The sequence below is a fragment of the Hylobates moloch genome, unplaced genomic scaffold, assembly GCF_009828535.3.
Source record: "Hylobates moloch isolate HMO894 unplaced genomic scaffold, HMol_V3 SCAFFOLD_1, whole genome shotgun sequence".
NCBI classification, from domain to species: domain Eukaryota; kingdom Metazoa; phylum Chordata; class Mammalia; order Primates; family Hylobatidae; genus Hylobates; species Hylobates moloch.
The window spans coordinates 8,527,101-8,547,457 of NW_026652276.1; the positions used below are offsets into that span (position 1 = coordinate 8,527,101).

The 20,357-nt window shown below is 52.2% G+C and overlaps 1 protein-coding gene across 1 annotated transcript; it reads right to left on the reverse strand.

The window, feature by feature from the left end:
* Positions 1–1,222: 1,222 nt before the first annotated feature.
* Positions 1,223–17,342, reverse strand: LOC116809740 (phosphatidylinositol 3,4,5-trisphosphate 5-phosphatase 1). The gene is made up of 7 exons (XM_058444205.1): positions 17,271–17,342; positions 16,971–17,058; positions 12,902–13,051; positions 11,389–11,485; positions 8,507–8,788; positions 3,299–3,893; positions 1,223–1,309 (listed from the first exon to the last, which is right to left on the reverse strand). Exons 1-7 carry the CDS (start codon positions 17,340–17,342, stop codon positions 1,307–1,309), a joined length of 1,287 nt encoding a protein of 428 aa, XP_058300188.1. The 3' UTR covers positions 1,223–1,306.
* Positions 17,343–20,357: the final 3,015 nt, after the last annotated feature.

The following is a 20,357-nucleotide window of genomic DNA, read 5'->3' on the forward strand; positions in this document are numbered from 1 at the left end:
ATCCATCACCACCACGGACCCTTAACTGCCTCAGTTGTGCCCTGTGTAGGCCCTGCCATCTAGAATGATATCTATGGCTCCGAATGTCAAGAAAAACACCACACACATAGCTGAGTGAGAAAGGCACAATTTATTGGTCACGCAGACTTCCACCATGGGAATGTGGGGCGCATACCCTTCTGCGTTCACACATACCGCTGGATTTAGCTCCCTACATTAATTCTGCTATGTTGAAAAAGCAACATAAGGAAAGACATCACCCATCTATTCTCCTAATAACGAAGGAAGCAGAGCTGAAAGCCACAGAGATAGGAAGAAAAGGCTGCACTATTTCAAGAGCCTGGAACCAAGAGGCCCACCCTCCCTGGCAGCCAGGCTGGAGAGCACGGCTTTCGGGAGCCACAGCAAAGACTCTTCTATCAGCACGATGCAATACGTGTTGGGGGGCTTGGCTTAACTGTGGCTGGTGATGGCTGCCCACCTCGAGGAGGGCACAGGGAACCTGGCACGGGCCTTGGCATCTCTAGCCCAGCTTGAGACCAGATCTCTCCACTGGAGAGTAGGAGCTGATTTCCTGCTCCTTCCAACTAAAGAACTGAGAAGCCAGGTAGATCCCTGCTCTCAGCCCAGCGATGCCGGAGCCCCCGGGACTTTAGCTAAAGCAGCTTGTGTCACTGAAGCTGGACAGAACAGGCTTCTTGTACCCTAAACAAGCTACCCAGACTCTTCAGCTCCTTAAGGCCGAGCCCTTGTCTCACTCCAGGAGGGCACTGGGCTTCTTAATGCTTTCACCCCTCTGAACACACACCGTTTTAAACTGGTGGGTTTGGGCACGTGGTTTTAGGTGGCTAGAGCCTCAGCTCTCGAGGTCATCCTGATATGACGAATGTTTGTAAAGCACTTAGCACAGCACTTGGCACATCGTGAGTGTTCGATCCATGTGGCCATTATTATTATTAATATTATTATTATTTATATCTCCACCCTCGAATCGGCGCTGCAGTTCCTTTCTTCAGAATGGCGCCCTCAACAAAGCACTGGGGTTCCAAGTACCAAGAGCAAGCTGGGGACCCAGACCGTTTGTTGCCCGTCTGGTGTGCGTTTTTCTTCCAGCCTCAGCACTTGGTGCCAAGTCTCACAGGCAGTGAACTCCGTGGGCCACACAGAAGCTAGGCCCTTGCCTGAAAACACAAAGCCTTGCATAGGGAGCTGGGCAGGAGGAGCCAGCAGGAGGTCCCGGGAGAGGGTCCAGTGGCTTCGCGCTGTTCCTCTGGGCTCCCGACTCACTGGCAGCTCACGGAGGGCTTCACTGTGGGACAAGAACAGAAGGGCTGTCAGGGCTCATTCTCACCAGGCCATGTTGAACTAAGTGGCCCGGGTCCCTGCATGCCGTGGGCTAGGACAGGCTTCCTTTAACATGTAGCTGAGAAGAGCCAGCACTCACTGTTCTAAGTACTTTACCTACTTATTAAAAAAAAACAACTGTTTTTTAGAAATGGGGTCTTACTCTGTCGCCTAGTCTGGAGTGCAGTGGTGCAATCATAGCTCACTGCAGCCTTGTATTCTTGGGCTCCAGCTAGCCTCATGCCTCAGCCTCCCCAGTAGCTGGGACTACAGGTGCATAGCACCACACCCAGGTACGTACCATATATATATATATAATATACACATATGTAATATGTATAGTATATATATGAAATGATATGTAATGAATATCAATGTAAATACATAAATATAAATATGTAATTTCTATGTAGATGATAATACATGTTAATAATACATTATAGCCTACAATGCAATTCTAAGTCTATGAGGTAGGTACCATTAACAACCCCTTTTTACAGATGAGTAAACTGAGGCTCAAGGCACAGAGACAGGAAGTGGGAGGGCTGGGATTCAAACCCAACATAGCCTGGTTCTGCAGTCTGTTCTTCTTTTTTTTTTTTTTGAGATAGAGTCTCACTCCGTCGCCCAGGCTGGAGTGCAGTGTTGCGATCTCGGTTCACTGCAAACTCCGCCTCCTGGGTTCAAGCAATTCTCCTGTCTCAGCCTCCCGAGTAGCTGGGATTACAGGTGCACACCATAATGCCCAGCTAATTTTTGTATTTTTAGTAGAGACAGGGTTTCACCCTATTGGTTAGGCTGGTCTTGAACTCCTGACCTCAGGTGATCCATCCACCTCGGCCTCCCAAAATGCTGGGATTACAGGCATGAACCACCACGCCCGGCCTGGAGTCTGTTCTTAATCACTGTTAGTTTTGCTCAAAAAATTTTTTATTTTACATGAAGGAGAGGGAAAGTGTGCTGAATTCTCCAAAATATTGGGAAATGAAAGTATGAATGTGACTTAATAATAACAATGAGGCTGGGTGTGGTGGCTCATACCTGTAATCCCAGAACTTTGGGAGGCCCAGGCAGGCAGATCACCTGAGGTCAGGAGTTCGAGACCAGCCTGGCCAGCATGGTGAAACCCCATCTCTACTAAAAATACAAAAATTAGCCAGGCGTGGTGGCAGGTGCCTGTAATCTCAGCTACTCGGGAGGCTGAGACAGGAGAATCACTTGAACCCAGGAGGCAGAGGTTGCAGTGAGCTGAGATCACACCACTGGACTCTAGCCTGGGCAACAAAGAGTGAAACTCCGTTTTGTTTTTTTTTTAATTTGTTTTTTTTTTTTTTTGAGACGGAGTCTTGCTTTGTCACCAGGCTGGAGTGCAGTGGCACGATCTCGGCTCACCACAACCTCTGCCTCCCAGGTTCAAGCGATTCCCCTGCCTCAGCCTCCCGAGTAGCTGGGACTACAGGCGTGCGCCACCATGCCCGGGTAATCTTTTGTATTTTAGTAGAGACGGGGTTTCACCATGTTGGCCAGGGTGGTCTCAGTCTCCTGACCTCGGGATCCACCGTGCCTGGCAAAACTCAGTTTCCAACAAAATTTCTAATAATAACAATGAGATATAAATGATTTAGGCTCCTTTTCTTTATGGAATCTTCTTCCTCTGGGCCTGACACTAGACTAAGAGTTTATCCACAGCCTGGCCTTTCTTCCTTTCAACAACTGCTGCAGAGGCAATGCAGGGTCAGGGATGTGTGGGACAGGCAGGCGTGGGTTCAAATCCTGACTCTCCCTTCTCATGGAGCAGTTCCCAGGACCATCACTCGCATGTGTGCACATGCATGCGTTCACACATGCACGCACATACACATGCGCGCACACACATATGCATAGGCACACACATACGCACTCATGCATGCACACACACACACATGCACGGGAGCCCACGTGTGGCGCAGCGCACCTGCATGGCAGTCCTGCCTAGAGGCCCTGGTGGCCCCTCCTCCGGCGGCCGATGCTTGCCGTGGTGCGGGAGCTCGGTGTTGTCGCGGTAGTCGCGGCCCTTGGAGTGCTGGAGGTGCAGCACCGCCGGGCTCTTGACTGGCAGCGGCGGCCGCGGCGTCGGGGTGGGCGGGGTCTGCTGGTTCATTTCCGATCTGGAAGGCTTGATGGGCCTCTTGGCCGGCACCGGGGCCTGGGAGCTGACCGGGGTCTTGGGCTTCCCTTGGCTCTTGTCCCCGCCGGCCGCCCTGCCCTCGGCAGAGGACGAGCAGGTGAAGGAGCGCAGCCGGGGCGCGGGCACCTGCTTGCCGGGCCCCTCGCCGCGATCAGCCTCCTGGGCTTTGGTGAGCACGATGCTGGGCGACAAGATGCCGGGTTCCGAGCAGGGCGGGGGTTCCTTCCGCGGCATTTTGGGGGATTCCTGGTCCTTCCTGGGAGCAGGCTTAGGGAAGGAACTCACGGACCCATACAGGGGGTTCTCAAACATCTCGGGCTTTGTCAGCGGCAGGTCCTCCTGAGGCAGTGTGTCCGCTGCGTTCTTCCCTAGGTCACTGGGCCTAAAGCCAGGGACAGAGCAGGGAAGACACATGTCCAGGGGAGAAGACATGGGAGCATGGCTGCTTAATGGTTCTGGGTCTTTCTTTGGGGTGATACAAATGTTTCTGAACTAGATAGGGATGTGTAACATTGCAAATGTACTGAACGGCACCAAATTGTTTTGTCTTGTTTTGTTTTAGAGACAGAGTCTCGCTCCGTTGCCCAGGCTGGAGTGCAGTGGTGCGATCATGGCTCACTGCTGCCTCAACCTCTTGGGCTCAAGCAATCCTTCCCCTCAGCCTCCCAAGTAGCTGAGACTACTTGGGAGTAGCTGGGAGTAGCTGGACATTGCTGGGAGTAGCAATGCCACCAGGCCTGGCTAATTTTTTTTGTTTTGTTTTATTTTGTAGAGATGGGGAGTCTCACTATATTGCCCAGGCTGGTCTTGAACTCTTGGCTTCAAGCAGTCCTCTCACTTTGGCCTCCCGAAGTGCTGGGATTACAGGCATAAGCCACTGTGCCCAGCCTAGCAAACTGTTCATTTTGAAATGGTTAATTTTATGTTAAGTGAATTTCACCTCAAGTGAAAAAAAGGAAGAGGAAACAGTACTGTGTTCATCATAATTGTCCTCAAAGACAGCCTCAGTTCTGGCCTGGGAACTTTTCCACCATAAAACCTGTTCACATCAGAGCATCCGTGAGCAAGGGGCACGGCACTGGAGGATTTGTAGGAGAAATGAAGCGAGAACTTACATGGCACCTCAGTATCAACCCCTCATCCTCATCAGATGAGCCTGCTCTCCACAGCCCCTTCCCACCTGCCAAGCAACTGGCATGGTCACAAGTTTTCAGATGAAGGAGCAAGAAGTTCTGACCTCTGACCACCCTCTCTCAGTGGCTGAGATGGGAGGAGGGGGCTCACTTCAGAGAACTGGGGGCAGGACCAGGAGGAGAGCCCTGGGTGCAAGCCCTTTTGTGATTCCAAAGCTCACTCCTCTGGGAAAAGAGCAGCGAGATAGAGACCAGGGAAGGCTTCCCTCTAAGAGGAGGCTTCTGTTGCACTCAGAGAGGGGAAGCTTGGTGGGGGCGGGCGGGGAAGACTGGGGAAAACCATGAAAAGCTCGAAAGTAAGTCTTATTCCCCTGACCAAAGGTAACAAGAAATTGACTCCTATAGCAGGCCACAGTTGTTGAATAAGGGAACCGATATCTAGGGGACGAGTTGATTTCTGCAGCAAATGACTGTACTTCTCAGATTCAGGAGACCAGAGTCTCATCTCTAAAGCAGCTAAGCAGTGGCCAGGGGCTGAGAAGAGTCCCCTTCCTAACTGCACAGCTTTGATCTGGGGTCACCAGTTGTCCTGGCTTGCGCAGGACTGAAGGGTTTCCTGAGATGTGAGACTTTCAGTGCTAAAACTGGGACAGTACTTGGCAAACCGGGAAGGTCAGTCCCTGCACTTGGGTCTGGGTGATGTTGGGGAAACACTGATGGTGCTTGTAACACCCCCTTCCACAGCCTTTGCTCTGGCTGAGCCTGGGACCTGGAGCAGCGGAAAGGGATGAGGCAGGTGTGCGAACTGCAGGGCTCCAGGCTCCAAGCGCCTCCTTGGTGAGCAGTGAGTTAGAAGCGCACCCTGGGGGCCCCTTGCCCATGGATGGCAGCCTGTCTGCAGCTGTCACCATGGGGCTGTGGGGAACATGCTCCCACCAAGCTGTGTGCTCATTGTTACGCACCAAGATCCATTCGCTTTGGGAACTGAAAAGCATTCACTTACACAAATAATCATGCTTTTTCTTTCTGGTTGCTTAGAGCTCCATTTCCTGGGGTCTCCAAAGAGGTGGCCACACAAGCACCTTGATACTCACTGAATAGTGCCTTTTGTCCTCATATTTCCAGGGCAGGAAACTGAGGCTGTTTCTCCTCCCTCCAAGTTTCTTAGGGAATGAATGACCAGGGTCTGACATCCTATCAACACACTCTGTACAGAGGTAAAGAGAGAGACAGCTGAGCTGAGCTTCAGGGCTATCCTGTCCTGTCCTTTTCTCTCTCTCTTCCCGACTTCCTCTCATCTATTTTTTTTTTGAGACTGAGTCTTGCTCTGTCACCCAGGCTAAAGTGCAGTGGCATGACCTCAGCTCACTGCAACCTCCGCCTCCCGGGTTCAAGCGATTCTCGTGTCTCAGAGACTCCTGAGTAGCTGGGATTACAGGTGTGGGCCACTACGCCCGGCTGATTTTTGTATTTTTAGTAGAGATGGGGTTTCACCGTGTTGGTTAGGCTGGTCTCAAACTCCTGACCTCAAGTGATCTGCCCACCTTGGCTTCCCAAAGTGCTGAGATTACAGGCATGAGCCACCGTGCCCGGCCTATCCGTTTTTTAGAGCATATCTCACACATCTTGAGAAATGAGACTGTCAACAGCTCCTCCATCCAGAGGAAGACCCTGCCAGGTCAGCCCTGGGAAGGGTGGAGCTGGAGGACAGTGTGATGGAGAACACACCCGCTGCTGGCTCTGCCCCGTGTGGCAGACAGCACCCAAGTCCTCATGGAAAAAAGATGAAGAAAAAACCAGTGTTAGGGGAAGAGAGGCTGAGAGTGAACCCCTGAGGTTATGATAAACCAGCAAAGAGCCTCAAGGCAAGACAGTGTTCATGCTATTTTGCCCATCTTAAATCGTTGGTAATTGGGCCTGCACTTTCACGTCTGTCATCTTGCGGCTACTAGAAACATGTAGAGGTCCCCACTTGTGTATCCACTAGGGGCCCATGCTTAGCTCTGCTCTGTTCCAGCAGCACCAGAGAGCGGCTGTGCCTTTGGGAAGTGCTGACCCCGTTCCTCGGCTGCCCAGCCCGGTCTCCTATCTGGCTTCCATTCTTCTGCCTGAACCAGTTCTAGACTCAGATCAGTTTTCTCCACCGTCCGGGGCTTCCCCAGAGTTTCAGGGCCAGGCCTCCTCTCTCTGCAGGCTGGCTGCCCTGCCTTTTATATCCCTAGTTCCAGTTTCTAACTAAGTGTCCCCCACAGGAGAGACTAGGAAGCTGCTTATAGAACAGGGAACCTCGTGGTCGGGAAAAAAGGGGAACTGGAGGGTGCGAGCAGGCTCTACACGGAAACTCCCGCCCTGTTCCACGGGGCCCTCTAGGGAGCGGGAGATGCCCGAAGGTTAACTAGCTCTAGAAACATTTTTTTTCTTTTATTTTGAGAGTCTCGCTCTGTCGCCCAGGCTGGAGTGCAGTGGCGTGATCTCAGCTCACCGCAACCTCCGCCTCCCGGGTGCAAGCGATTCTCCTGCCTCAGCCTCCCGAGTAGCTGGGACTACAGGTGCGTACCAGCACATCTAGCTAATTTTTTGTATTTTTAGTAGAGATGGGGTTTTACTGTGTTAGCCAGGATGGTCTTGATCTCCTGACCTCAAGATTTGTCTGCCTCGGCCTCCCAAAGTGTTGGGATTACAGGCGTGAGCCACCGCACCAAGCATTTTTTTTTTTTTTTTTTTTTTGAAACAGAGTCTCACTCTGTCACCCAGGCTGGAGTGCAGTGGTGCAATCTTGGCTCACTGCAACCTCTGCCTCCTGGGCTCAAGCGATTCTCCTGCCTCAGCTAGGATTACAGGTGTGAGCCACCATGCCCAGCTAATTTTTGTATTTTCAGTAGAGACGGGGTTTCACCTCGTTGGCCAGGCTGGACTCAAACTTTAATCTCAAGTGACCCACCCACCTCAGCCTCCCAAAGTGCTGGGATTACAGGCGTGAGCCACCATGCCCAGCCGAAATTTGTTTTTTTTTTTTTTTTTTTTTTTTTTGAGACGGAGTCTTGCTCTGTCGCGCGATCTCGGCTCACTGCAACCTCTGCCTCCCGGGCTCACGCCATTCTCCTGCCTCAGCCTCTCCGAGTAGCTGGGACTACAGGCGCCCGCCACCACGCCCGGCTAATTTTTTGTATTTTTGGTAGAGATGGGGTTTCACCATGGTCTCGATCTCCTGACCTCGTGATCCGCCCGCCTCGGCCTCCCAAAGTGCTGGGATTACAGGCGTGAGCCACCGCGCCCGGCCTATTTGTTGTTTTTTGAGACAGAGTTTCACTCTTGTTGCCCAGGCTGGAGTGCAATGGCGTGATCTCGGTGCACCGCAACCTCCACCTCCCGGGTTCAAGCAATTCTCCTGCCTCAGCCTCCCAAGTAGCTGGGATTACTGGCCCACGCCACCACCCCGGGCTAATTTTGTATTTTTAGTAGAGATGGGGTTTTTCCTTGTTGGTCAGGCTGGTCTAGAACTCCTGATCGCAGGTGATCCACCTGCCTTGGCCTCCCAAAGTGCTGGGATTACAGGCGTGAGCCACCATGCCCAGCCTGAAACATGTTTTTTGATATGTATATAGTTTTTATAGGAGGTTCCTTTTCTTGGCAATAGCTTTACAAATTTTTACGCTTTAAAAAGAAATCGAGTTGCACTAATAGGTTAGGACGTGGAAGACTCCACATACATGTCAGTGGTCTGCTGTGTTCAGGCCCCAGGGATAAGTCATGAGCCAAGTGGACACAAATTGTGGCCCTTATGAGGCTTCCATTCTAGGGTGAAAGCCCAAGGCGCTTTCATAAGGAGGGAGGGAGCCATCTTAATGAAGAGGATGCTCACCTTGAGTCCTGTGTCCTTGGGGGGAGACCCCGGTTTGCTGTCGAGGGTAAAAACTTCTTGGGTGATATGGGCGGCTGGCAGGGAGGTGTCGGAGGACTTTCTCCCCTGCAGGGCCCCAGGGGGGAGTCCTTGGGTGGCTGGTCGTAGCTCCAGGCTGTGGGCTGCTGGTCAGGGGACAAGGTCTGCTTCACGTGCAGGGGCATTGGTGGCCCGAAGGGCCCCACTCCCATGTAGTTGGGGTTGATGATTTCGGTGATGCTGGAGCCACTGCATGGAGGGGCCCTGCAGGGAAGACATAGAGTCACATCTCAGGGGTCCCTTCTCTTCTCGGGGTCAGCACCAGCCCAAGGAAAGTGTCCTCTGATAACCCTGGGGCTCTCTCGGGCTCTCCTCAACTCCTTCACCTCTTGGGCAGTGATCCATTCATTCATTCATCTATCCATGCAACACTGTAGTTATTGAGGGCCTCGTAAGCACCCGGCCCAGGCTGGGAGGAGGGAATATGGCTGTGAGTGAGGCAGCCGTGGTCTCTGTTCTTATGGAACTCACTTTTGATGGAAGAGAAAAACAAGCTCAGTGGCACAGAGACACGGTATTGATGTAGTGATGAAGTCTGAGAATAAAAAGGGGCAGAGATGGGGACTAGTGAAGTGCTGGGACCCACTGGGCATTGGGTGACCCCAGGAGGCCCCATCTGAGGAGGTGGTCTTTTAGCTGAGATAAGAAGATAAGCAGATAAGAGAGAAAGAAGGGGAGAGTGTTCTCGGCAGTGGTAAGAGCACATGCAAAGGCCTCCAGGTGAGAGGGGCTTGGCCTGTTCCTGGATGGTCCGAAGGCTGGTGAGCAGGTGCAGAGGATGGAGTGAGAAGCTAGCAAGGCTGGCAGGGCAGAGAAATGGTGGGGGCTAGCCTGGGTGGCAGGAAGGAGGGGGTTTTCAGGGCAGACTCTGGCAGGGATTCTTCTGGAACACATCAGCCCACATGTTTGTGTGTGCAGTGTCAGCATAGAGACAGCCATGTGCATATTTAGAAAAATGAGTGTGAGGTCACAGAGATCAAGGCTGGAGCCTGGAATGGGGGGCAGTCAGCTTAAAGCTATGGAGGGGATGGCCCAGACCCGGGCAAGGTGGCCCCAACAGACACACTGCGCGCTGCCACTGTGTCAGGCGCCGGCCTCCTGAGAACTGAGTTCTGAGTATATAGGCTGTCAGGGACACTCCACAGCTCCCCTGTGCTCCGCCAGCCTGGTTCCAAGCTGTACCTTGTTCCCATTCACCACTGCCTGCTTCAGAAATAAATGCTCGTTCTCATGCTAGTCAAAATGGAAAAGAATTTGTTTCCCTACACTGATCCTGATTCTGGAACCCAGTAGACACTTCAGAGCCAGGATGCATTTGCTGATGGGATTATCATGGGAGGGAAAGAGGGAAAGGGGATGCTTGTGTGCCCACGGCTGTGAACATCGGAAGCTGGAATTGGATCAGGGAATGCGCTAGAGATGACAATTCCTGTGTGCAGCGGGGGTGGCTGGGGTGAGGGCAAGCGTTGGTGGGGACAAGTGTTGTGGGGAAGGGAGGGAGGAGAGGAACAAGCTGTGTCTGCTGCTGGCATGGTTCTGCCTCCCCGGTTGGTGAGCTGGCAAAGAGACCAGAACTTGATTCTGGAACTCGAGACCACATCGGTGAGTTAGGGCAGCCCTGCTACCAAGGACGTCTGTATTCTGGTAATACAGACTTTAACATCTGTACTATTCTCAGTTCAGTCTCTGCCAAGAGCAACCGGTGTGCATTTTCCCCCCGTGATTTTTCTTGCTAGCTATAGGGTGGGGTTTGGTGGCCACAGATCCCATGATTGCTGGTGTCCTCTGTCCCACAGGAGACACAGCCACCATCTGTAGACTTGGAATCTCTCCATCCTCTCCACAGTCACTTCTTCATGCACTAGGCCGCAAATTCCTAAGTCAGGGACTGCACTGAATTTGCCTTGATTTCTCTAGAACTGGACACATCATAGGGACTCAACAAATGTTAGCTGAGTCAAACAACTTTCCATCACGTTAGAGTTTCCCCAGCTTTGTCACAGTCACGCCAACCTCCCCAGCGGTCAACAGACTCACAGAGGAGGCAGGAGAGCACCTCTTCTGGGCTGGAGCTTCTTTCTCCTGTGTCCTGGGTTTCTCTGTGCTTCAGTTCAACTTCTCACAGGCCCTGGGTCTGCAGAGCCATGCTAGTGTTTTGTTTTGTTTTTTTGAGACAAGGTCTTACTCTCTTGCCTAGGCTGGAGTGCAGTGACACAATCACAGCTCACTGCAGCCTCAGCCTTTTGGGCTGAAGCAATCCTTCCATCTCAGCCTCCCAAGTAGTTAGGACTACTACACCCAGCTTATTGTTATTATTATTATTGAGACAGAGTCTTGCTCTGTCACCCAGGCTGGAGTACAGTGGCGAAATCTCAGCTCACAGCAATCTCTGCCTCCTAGGTTCAAGCAATTCTTCTGCCTCAGCCCCTCCGAGTAGCTGGGATTACAGGCATGTGCCACCACGCCCAGCTAATTTTTGTATTTTTAGTAGAGATGGGGTTTCACCATGTTGGCCAGGCTAGTCTCAAACTCCTGACCTCAAGTGATCCACCCATCTTGGCCTCCCAAAGTGCTGGGATTACAGGCATGAACCACCGCACCTAGCCAAAAATTTTTTTGTAGAGACAGGGTCTCGATATGTTGCCCAGGCTGGTCTCAAACTCCTAGGCTCAAATGATCCTCCAGCCTTGGCCTCCCAAAGTCCCGGGATTACAGGCATGAACCATCACGCCCGGCCAAACCATGCTAATTTGTCATGAGTCCCTGATATCCACCCCCCAACACCCACCCCATGCCCAATTTACCTGCTGGTGGCTTCCCACTGCTTCATGGGGTCGTGGCTGGTGAGGCTCTTCAGGGTCTTTGGCCCACTGGACTCATCACGCTCCGTCTTCACGAAGTCTGGAAGGAAAGGGTGGGAAAGAGCACGTGAGGGCCCAGCTTCCAGAGCTTAGGCGAGGGATGGCAAAGGGGTTTCCGTTTGCAGGCTGAAGCTGCACAGTGAATAGTGAGTACCTGGGGAGGTGAGTTAAGCAAGATCAGTGATTGATTAGTTATGCCTGCTGTGGATCCACAGAGAGGAGAGTTGGGATCCAGAGTTGTCATTTCATGTGACATTTCCAACTTATTCGTCTCAGCAAGGAACAAAACAGGCAAGTATGTTTTGTCAGATTAAAATAAACAGGCCAGGTGCGATGGCTCATGCCTGTAACCCCAGCACTTTGGGAGGCCGAGGCAGGTGTGTCATTTCAGGTCAGGAGTTCCAAACCAGTCTGGCCAACATGGTGAAACCCTGTCTCTACTAAAAATACAAAAATTAGCCAGTGGTGGGCACCTGTAATCCCAGCTACTCGGGAAGGTGAGGCAGGAGAATTGCCTGAACCTGGGAGGCGGAGGTTGCAGTGATCTGAGATTGCGCCACTGCACTCTAGCCTGGGCTACAGAGTAAGACCCTGTCTCCAAAAAAGAAGGAAAGAAAAAAAAAAGGCTGAGTGCGGTGGTTACACCTGTAATCCCAGCACTTCAGGAGGCGGAGACGGGTGGATCACTTGAGGTCAGGAGTTCCAGACCAGCCTAGTCAACATGGTGAAACCCTGTCTCTACTAAAAATACAAAAATTAGCTGGGCGTGGTGGTGGGTGCCTGTAGTCCCAGCTACTCTGGAGGCCGAAGATGGAAAATCAGTTGAACCCCAGAAGTGGAGGTTGCAGTGAGCTGAGATCATGCCACTGCACTCCAGCCTGAGCCACAGAGTGAGACTCTGTCCACGCGCCCCCCCCCCAAAAAAAAAAGCAGTTTAGAAGGTACAGAAACCTGGGTGGGCACCATGAGGGCAGGGTTTAGGCACATATGGGGATCTGTTTGTATATGGGAGTGGGCACCGTGTGGCTGTGTGGACAAGCAGAGGTCGCCCAAGAAATTCTAAATCTCAACTGCAACTGTAGCTGTGGTCTTCCCCGGACAGCCTGGAAGGAGCCATTTAACAAGAGGTAGGTTCACTTGGTACCTTGGGTCCTTCTTTTAGCGGAGGTGATAATGGGGGAATGACAAGGCCTAAAGGCTGATAGGTGAGGTTTGGGGCCCTAAAAAATCCACAGGGTCGGGGAGGGCGATCTGGGGGTGCTGGATGTTGGGTTCTGTTGGGAAATTTTTGAGTTGAGTGAGGGTTGGGCCAGATTGTCTGAGATCTTTTCCAGTGCTGTATTTCTGCTCTGAGGCCGCAGCAGAGAAAATATTTGACAGCTTTCCTGAGAGAAAGCGCGTTCCTGTCCCTAAGTGGGGGGCTGAAGAGGGCGCTGGGGAGGGGCTTGCTGCTTACCATAGAGCTTCTCCCTCGTCTTGCCCTGAGAGGTCTGCAGCTTGATCTCCCCCCGGAAGTGGCCTGTCAACTCCCCATGGTGGGTGAGAGGCGTGTAGATGGGCAGCTGCGTTTCTGTGGCCTCTAACCGAAGGGCAATGCAGCCCTCGCCTGTGGGGAAAGTGGGAGACAGCTGGGTGAAGACCCTGCCTTTTCATGGTGGAAACACCAAACTCTTGGCCGGAGAGTTGGCTCTGTCATCCAAAGACAGTCCTTTGAGACTATGGCCCAGGCAAGGGTTATTTAATAAATCTGTCAGAACAACACCACAGTACTTTGGGGGCAAATATCTCAAGTCTTAGAACAAAAGGTGAATTAGTTGATGTAAAAAAAATTATATTGTAGAAAATGCAGCAGAAAGACAGAATTAAACACTCATCTGATTGCTGTAGGGAATGAAAACTTCCCAAGATCTGATGCAGTATAAGACATGACAGAACAAAATTGGCGGGCAAGAGGACATGCAAGTTTAAAACTTGCACAGAGAAAAAACCCAAAATAAAAAGGAAACTGATTGGGAACAGTATCTGCAGCCAGCTCCCCAGGCAAGAGGGTACTCCATCTGAACTCCACAAGGAACTCCTCAAAATCAAATCCCCAGCAGATGCATGAACAGATAATACAGACAGACGTTTCACACAAAAAGAATTGCAGCTGGTTAATTTTAATAAATGGGAAATAGTTCCACTTTCCTAGCCATCAAAAATGCAAACTAAGGAATCACTAAGTTGCTCTTTCACAGACATGAAGTTAGTGTAGATAGGAAGGGAGAAAAATAACACCCAACGCACTGGGCACGGTGGCTCACGCCTGTAATCCCAGCACTTTGGGAGGCCAAGGCGGGCTGTTCGCTTGAGGTCAGGAGTTCAAGACCAGCCTGGCCAACATGGTGAAACCCCCTCTCTACGAAAAATTACAAAAATTAGCCAGGGGTGGTGGTGCATGCCTGTAATCCCAGCTACTCAGGATGCTGAGGCAGGAGAATCTCTTGAATCTGGGAAGCGGAGGTTGCAGTGAGCCAAGATCGTGCCACTGCACTCTGGCCTCCAAAAACAAAAAAACAAAACCACCAAATGCCAGCAAGGATCTGGGGAAGCCTATCCGTGGTGAGGTCAGCTGAGACAGCCTTTATGGCAATCAGTTTGGTGTCGAGCACAAAGAAGCACAAACACTGATTGACACCCTCTGATCTGGCAAACATGGGAACCTGTCCTAAAGAGATTATTCAAAGGAATAAAAAATGTAGCTGAAGAATAATAAAAAATGTCCACAAAGAGATTCATCTCAGTGTTACTGATAGCACCAACAAAAACAACTGACAGAGCCTCAATAATAGTACTTTTAAAATGAGCATGCAGTAAGTCCGTGGAATATAATGCAGCCATCAAAAGGAACAGTCACAAAGGTGGGGCAGGAGAATCATGGAAAATGTGTTTCATCTAACACCAGGTGAAGGAAGCAGAGTATAAAATGATGTTTCTGTGATAGTAAGTATGAAAATCTAGGTATGCCTATGTATGAGGCTGGAAATGTGAAACCAAAATAAAAATGATTATGGAATGAGACTGTTGACTTTTCTCCTTTTCATTATGATGATATGCGTTTGTGAGTATGAATATGAAGCGGAAGAAACAAAGGAGGATTACAATATATTATTTTTAAAGACAGGGTCTTGCTGTGTCGTAGAAATACAGGATTTGAGTGAGAAAATGAAGTGTGTGTTTTGTGTACTGCCTGTTTTCTGCCATCAAAGCTTCAAACATTTCAGCAGCCACTCAGATGCTCTTGCATCTGTGACGAGGGGATCCCTATTAGGGCCATCACACTCCTTAGGCTCTTCCCACCCCTCCTCCGGCTCAGGGACCCTCTTGCCAGTGCTGCACTGGGAACGGGGAAGAGCCGCCTGGGCTCAGGCCCAAGATCACGTAGTTGCCTCCAACAAGCTACTCAGTAGCGGCGTGACCTTCAGGTCTCCCAACCTCCTTTCCTCACCTCCCCAAGGAGGGGAGCGACAGTGCCCACACCCAGGTGTTGGCAGAGCCTGCACAGTGGCGACTATGCGCGGGGCTTTCCTTTGTGTCTGCAGCCTCTTCCTCTTTAGTGACTTCCACCGAGCAGCATTCAAAGGTCTTCCATTTCAAATAAATAAGCACGTGGACGGATGTGCTCCCTTGACCCAGGCACATTCTCCTCTGCCTCCCTCCTCATGCCTTGTTCACCCCTAGGTGCTGTGGTCTGATGTCACCCCAGCCCTTCCATGGACACTGTGCTCACCAAGTCTGCTGATGGTCTGAGTCACTCCATCTAAGGGACGCTCGGTCTTTGTGTTGGGTCCCTTGGCCACATTTGCTATTGTAACCACACCCTCTTCTTGACCCAACTCTTCTGATGGTGTCCCCAACACTACAGCATTCTGGTCTTCCTCGTACGCTGTGGCTGTGCCTTGGTCTCCCTTACCCAGGGCACTACACCTAACCCAGTGCAAGAAGTGGAAGCATCATTCATGCAGCCGCTCAGACCCTGATATGGTTTGGCTGTGTCCCCACCCAAATCTCTTCTTGAATTGTCGTTCCCACAATCCCCATGTGTCATCGGAGGGACCAGGTGGAGACAATTGAATCATGGGGGTGGTTTACCCCATCCTTTTCTCAATAGTGATAGTGATAGTGGTGGTGATGGTGAGTGAGTTCTCAAGAGATCTGATGGTTTTATAAGGAGCTTCCCCTATCAATGGGCACCGACTTCTCCTTCCTGCCATCATGTGAAGAAAGATGTGTTTGCTTCCTCTTCTGCCATGATTGTAAGTTTCTTGAGGCCTCCCCAGCCCTGCAGAACTGTGAATCAATTACACCTCTTTCCTTTATAAATTACCCGTCTTAGGTATGTCCTTACGGCAGCATGAGAACAGACTAATACAGACCCTTTCCCCAATCCCAGGCCCAGATAGTTTTCTACTCCATTCCTCTCAATGTTATCCTCTTCTCTCCTTTTTTACTGTCACTACTTCTATTATGGCTCACTCATCTGTTATCTTGATCACTGCAGATGCAGATTTCCAAGGTGTGAATCTGATCCTGTTACTTCCTCGCTTGAATCTCCAATGGCTCCCTACTGCCCTCGGGATAAGGTATTTGCTCTTAGCTTGGCTTGTAAGGAGAGGCTTGGTCTGGCTCCTGCTTCCTGCCTCTCTCTGTCCCCTCCAAGCTCTCTCTGCCTCTCTCACCCCATGGTCTAGCCACACATGTGGTCTAGCAAGGGTGAGCCTGACTTTGGGCTGGAGCCACAAACAGGCAGAGATGGTACAAAAGCCCGTGGTGTCTCTCTGGCCACAGGCCTCCACAGCTTGCCTGGTCTGGGCACCAGGCAATGGTGAACAGAAGACCAGAGAGCCCTGAGCTGGTGTTTCCAGTACCCCAAGTCCCACTCAGAGGACCCTGAACCACACCTCAGCCCAAATTGCTCTGGCTGGGGAGAGGGGGTCTTCGGGCAGAGGGTGGCCCCTTGGGGGCAGAAGCAGCAGCCCCTTTGTGCCTGAGCAGGTGTTTTAGAGACTGGGTCAGCAGAGGGGGTGTCTGCAGCTCCAGACCTGTGAACTGAGGAGGCTGACTCAGGACACATGAGAAGCAGAGAAGGGCAGGCAGACCTGGGTTCAAATTAGGGCACAGCCACCACTACCTGCGTGACTCAGGCAAGTCACTTGATCTTTCTGAGCCTCTGTTTACTCATTAGAGAACAGTAAGATCTTGTCAAGATTATATCACATGATACTGGAAAGCGCCTGGCACAGATCTCACACATAGGGAAGGCTCAATACATGGAAGGGGTTGCCACTGCTGGCTGTCCTGCCCAGAAGCCTAGTGGGGAGGGAAAGATGACTTAGTGGTGACAGTCCCACTAGCAGCCATGGGATGAGGAAAGGAGAGGCAGGAGCCCACGACCGGAAGTGCCAGCTAGGCTCTCCCGGAAGGCAATGCTACGTCAGAGGCCGCCAGCTCACAGGCAGGTGTGGCACCTGCCCACAGACCCTTACCATAGGATTCGTCGCTGTCAGAGGACTTGATGCTGATGAGGATGTGCTGGTCTAGCAGGTACTCAGGGTCAGAGATAATGGGCTTCAGCTGCAGAGAGAAGGGCACAGGAATGGAGTTGACAGGCAAGGGACAGGTGGGGGGACAGGTGGGTGGACAGGTGGATGATGACGACGAAAGGTGTTCTTAGTAATCAGTTCCAAATCTCTGCTGTCCATACCCAAGAGAGCAGGTGGGGTATAGCTTTCACATACACCCTGTCCAGCAAGGTGGGGGTTAGCTTCCTTCCCTATCCCCCTCACCTCCACACTGCACCCTAGGCCTCCTAAACTGTGCTGGCTCCCAGGTCCCAGCAAGAAGGCCTGACCCCACATGGGCCTCATCCATTGCCCCCGTTCCTTCCCATCCCTAGGCCAGGGTCATGGAGGAGAAGGCAGGCTGGCGGGGAAGTGGGGCCAGGCACCAGGTCTGGAATGACACATGCACTCCACCTTGCACCAGGCTCCCCCCACAGAGCATAACCTTCTCCTTGGCCCCCTCCAGGACTGTGGCTGCATCCCAGCCCTGCCCCTATCTGGCTTGCCCCTATCTAGGGAGGATGCAGCCTCTGTGTCCATCCTGGCAGAGCTCCTAGCTGGGCCTGGAGTGTCCTACAGATTGTTGGGGGTGTGGCTCAGCGAATGACAGACACAGGCTCCCACATTCCATCTGCGAGCAAGTTTCCAGAGCCAGGGAGTGCCAGCTCCCCCAGAGGCCCTGCTGGTCTGGCTGGCGGCAGGGGGTGCTGCTAACAGGCTTTGCACAGCGCTGGCCAATAGGGGCTGTGTCCAGGCAAGTGCAGGGAGTAGCATCACACGCACACTAGCTCCTCATCCACTACAAGTTATGACTTTTTCAGATGTGGGGCTGTTCCTCACGATGACTTCCATACAGAAGGGCCAAATAAAAAGGTGATACTTTGTTCTAGGCGATTCCCTCCCTTCCTTTCCAGACACCAAAAGGCTCCTGGTACGGGGCTCTGGGCACCATGTTGGCCAACAGGGCAGACTCACTATATCTCCATTCAGAAAGTTCCAGGCTGGGTGCAGTGGCTCATGCCTATAATCACAGCACTTTGGGAGGCCAAGACAGGCGGATCACTTGAGGTCAGGAGTTCAAGACCAGCCCGGCCAACATGGTGAAACCCCGTCTCTACTAAAAAATACAAAAATTAACGAGGCATGGTGGCACGTGCCTGTCATCCCAGCTACTTGGGAGGCTGAGGCAGGAGAATCGCTTGAACCCGGGAGGCGGAGGTTGCAGTGAGCCGAGATGGCACCACTGCACTCCAGCCTGGGCAACAGAGTGAGACTCAGCCTCAAAAAAAAAAGTTCCAGAACAGATGACTGGAAATTGCAGTGGAGCTCTGGGCACTCCAGGGTTCTACGGCTGCACCAGTCATCACTTGGATCCTGGCATGAGGTGATGTCTGGCTCTAAGTTAGACCCAGGGCCAGGGCTGCGGTCCTCGGATGCAGGAGGAAGACCCAGTCCTTCCTGGGATGCAGTGGAAGTGGGGTGACAGACATGTGAACAACAAATGTCTCTGTGGGACACCACCAACCTGGCAGGGGGTGGCAGGGAGGAGAACTATCTAGGGGGCCACAGCAGGGATTTACAGGGTGAACAGAGGAGGCCACCAGGCAACAGGGGTGGGGCGGGGGGTCAGGGAGCAGGAGACAGTGAAGGCCCCTGCAGTCCTGTGGGAACAGCAGATGAGGCTGCTTGCCCCACTGGGCAACAGGGAGTCGACCGGATAAAGAGGGGGATGCTAAGATCAGAGAGGCATTCCAGAAAGATCCATCAGCATTCACGATGCCTCAGCAAGAGGCAGGAGACCGGAGGAGTGGACCCCCTGGGAGCGGGCAGGGGGACGGAGGGAGGGGACAGAGGTAAGAGGAACAGCAGGACTTGGTAGCTGTGAGGATGTGGGGAGTGGAGGAAGATAGGGTGCCCTAGGGGCCCCTGAGCTGGACAAGGGGGTGAACGTGTTGTGGAATGGGGTGCTGCTCTCTTTTTCACCTTCACCAAAGGAGGAAACTACTGTTCAGGCCCTGCCTGGAAGCAGCCAGGGAGGAGGAGCAGGAGGACGGGCTTGGGCCGGGTGAGGCAGAAACGTCTCCTTGGAGACCCCACGACTCGGGCCCGAAGACAGCCCCAGAACAGGGACTTCTGACAGCTCTTCTGGGGCCTCAGTGAGAGATTCCAGTCAGAGCCATGTGAGCTGGCCGTGGCCTCTGAGTAATTTGGAATTGTGCTGCAGTTGGGGGAATCTGGGGTTCAGGCATCAGCCTCTGCTCTTGAGCTGACGTGGCCTTTTTACATGGCCTGAAAATTGGTTCCAATCAAAGGTTAATGCCAATGCGGGTCCAGCCCCCTGAAACCTGCCAATATCCTACTCCAGTCTCGGGAGAGAATGGGTCCCTCCGCCTGCTTAAGACCGTCCTTCTAGGCCGGGTGCTGTGGCTCACGCCTGTAATCCCAGCACTTTGGGAGGCCAAGGCGGGTGGATCACAAGGTCAGGAGTTCAAGACCAGCCTGGCCGAGATGGTGAAACCCTGTCTCTACTAAAAATACAAAAAAAAAAAAAAAAAAAAAAAACTAGCTGGGCGTGGTGGCGGGCGCCTGTAATCCCAGCTACTCGGAGGCTGAGGCACAGAATTGCTTGAACCCAGGAGGCGGATGTTGCAGTGAGCTGAGATCGTGCCACTGCACTCCAGCGGGGGCACAGAGCAAGACTCCGTCTCAAAAAAAAAAAGACCGGTCCTTTTCAAATTCACCTCGAGTGTCACCTCCAAGGGAATCTCCAAAGGGAGCCCCCAAGACGCCCCACCTCCTGTGATGGATCTGCCTGGCCTGGGACTCCCCTTCATTCCACCCCTTCCTCATGGCGTGAGAAAGAAACTCCACTTCCCACCCAGCATGAACAACTAATAAGCTCATAATAAGCTTGTACTCGAGGACACCCAACACCTCCACTGTCAATTTAGCACCACAAAAGCAGTTTCAGTAGGAAAACAAATGAACAAAAAAAGAGACAGGGTCTCACTGAGTCACCCAGGCTGGAGTGCAGTGGCATGATCATAGCTTACTGCAGCCTGGATCTCCTAGGTTCAGATTATCCTCCTGCCTCAGCCTTCAGAGCAGCTAGGACTACAGGCATGTGCCATCATGTCTGGCTAATTAAAAACAAAAAAAAGTTTTAGGCTGGGTGCGGTGGCTCATACCTCTAATCACTTTGGGAGGCCGAGACCATTGGATCACTTGGGGTCAGGAGTTTGAAACCAGCGTGGCCAACATGAGGAACCCCATCTCTACTAAAAATACAAAAATTAGCTGGATGTGGTGGTG

Coding starts and splice junctions, on each gene's coding strand:
- LOC116809740 (XM_058444205.1), bottom strand. CDS start 17,342: ATGTGGGGTCAGGCCTTCTTGCTGGGACCTGGGAGCCAGCACAGTTTA. Junction 17,059..17,270: donor GCCTAGGGTGCAGTGTGGAG/GTGAGGGGGATA, acceptor TTCTCTCTGCAG/CTGAAGCCCATTATCTCTGA. Junction 13,052..16,970: donor TGACAGCGACGAATCCTATG/GTAAGGGTCTGT, acceptor CTTTCCCCACAG/GCGAGGGCTGCATTGCCCTT.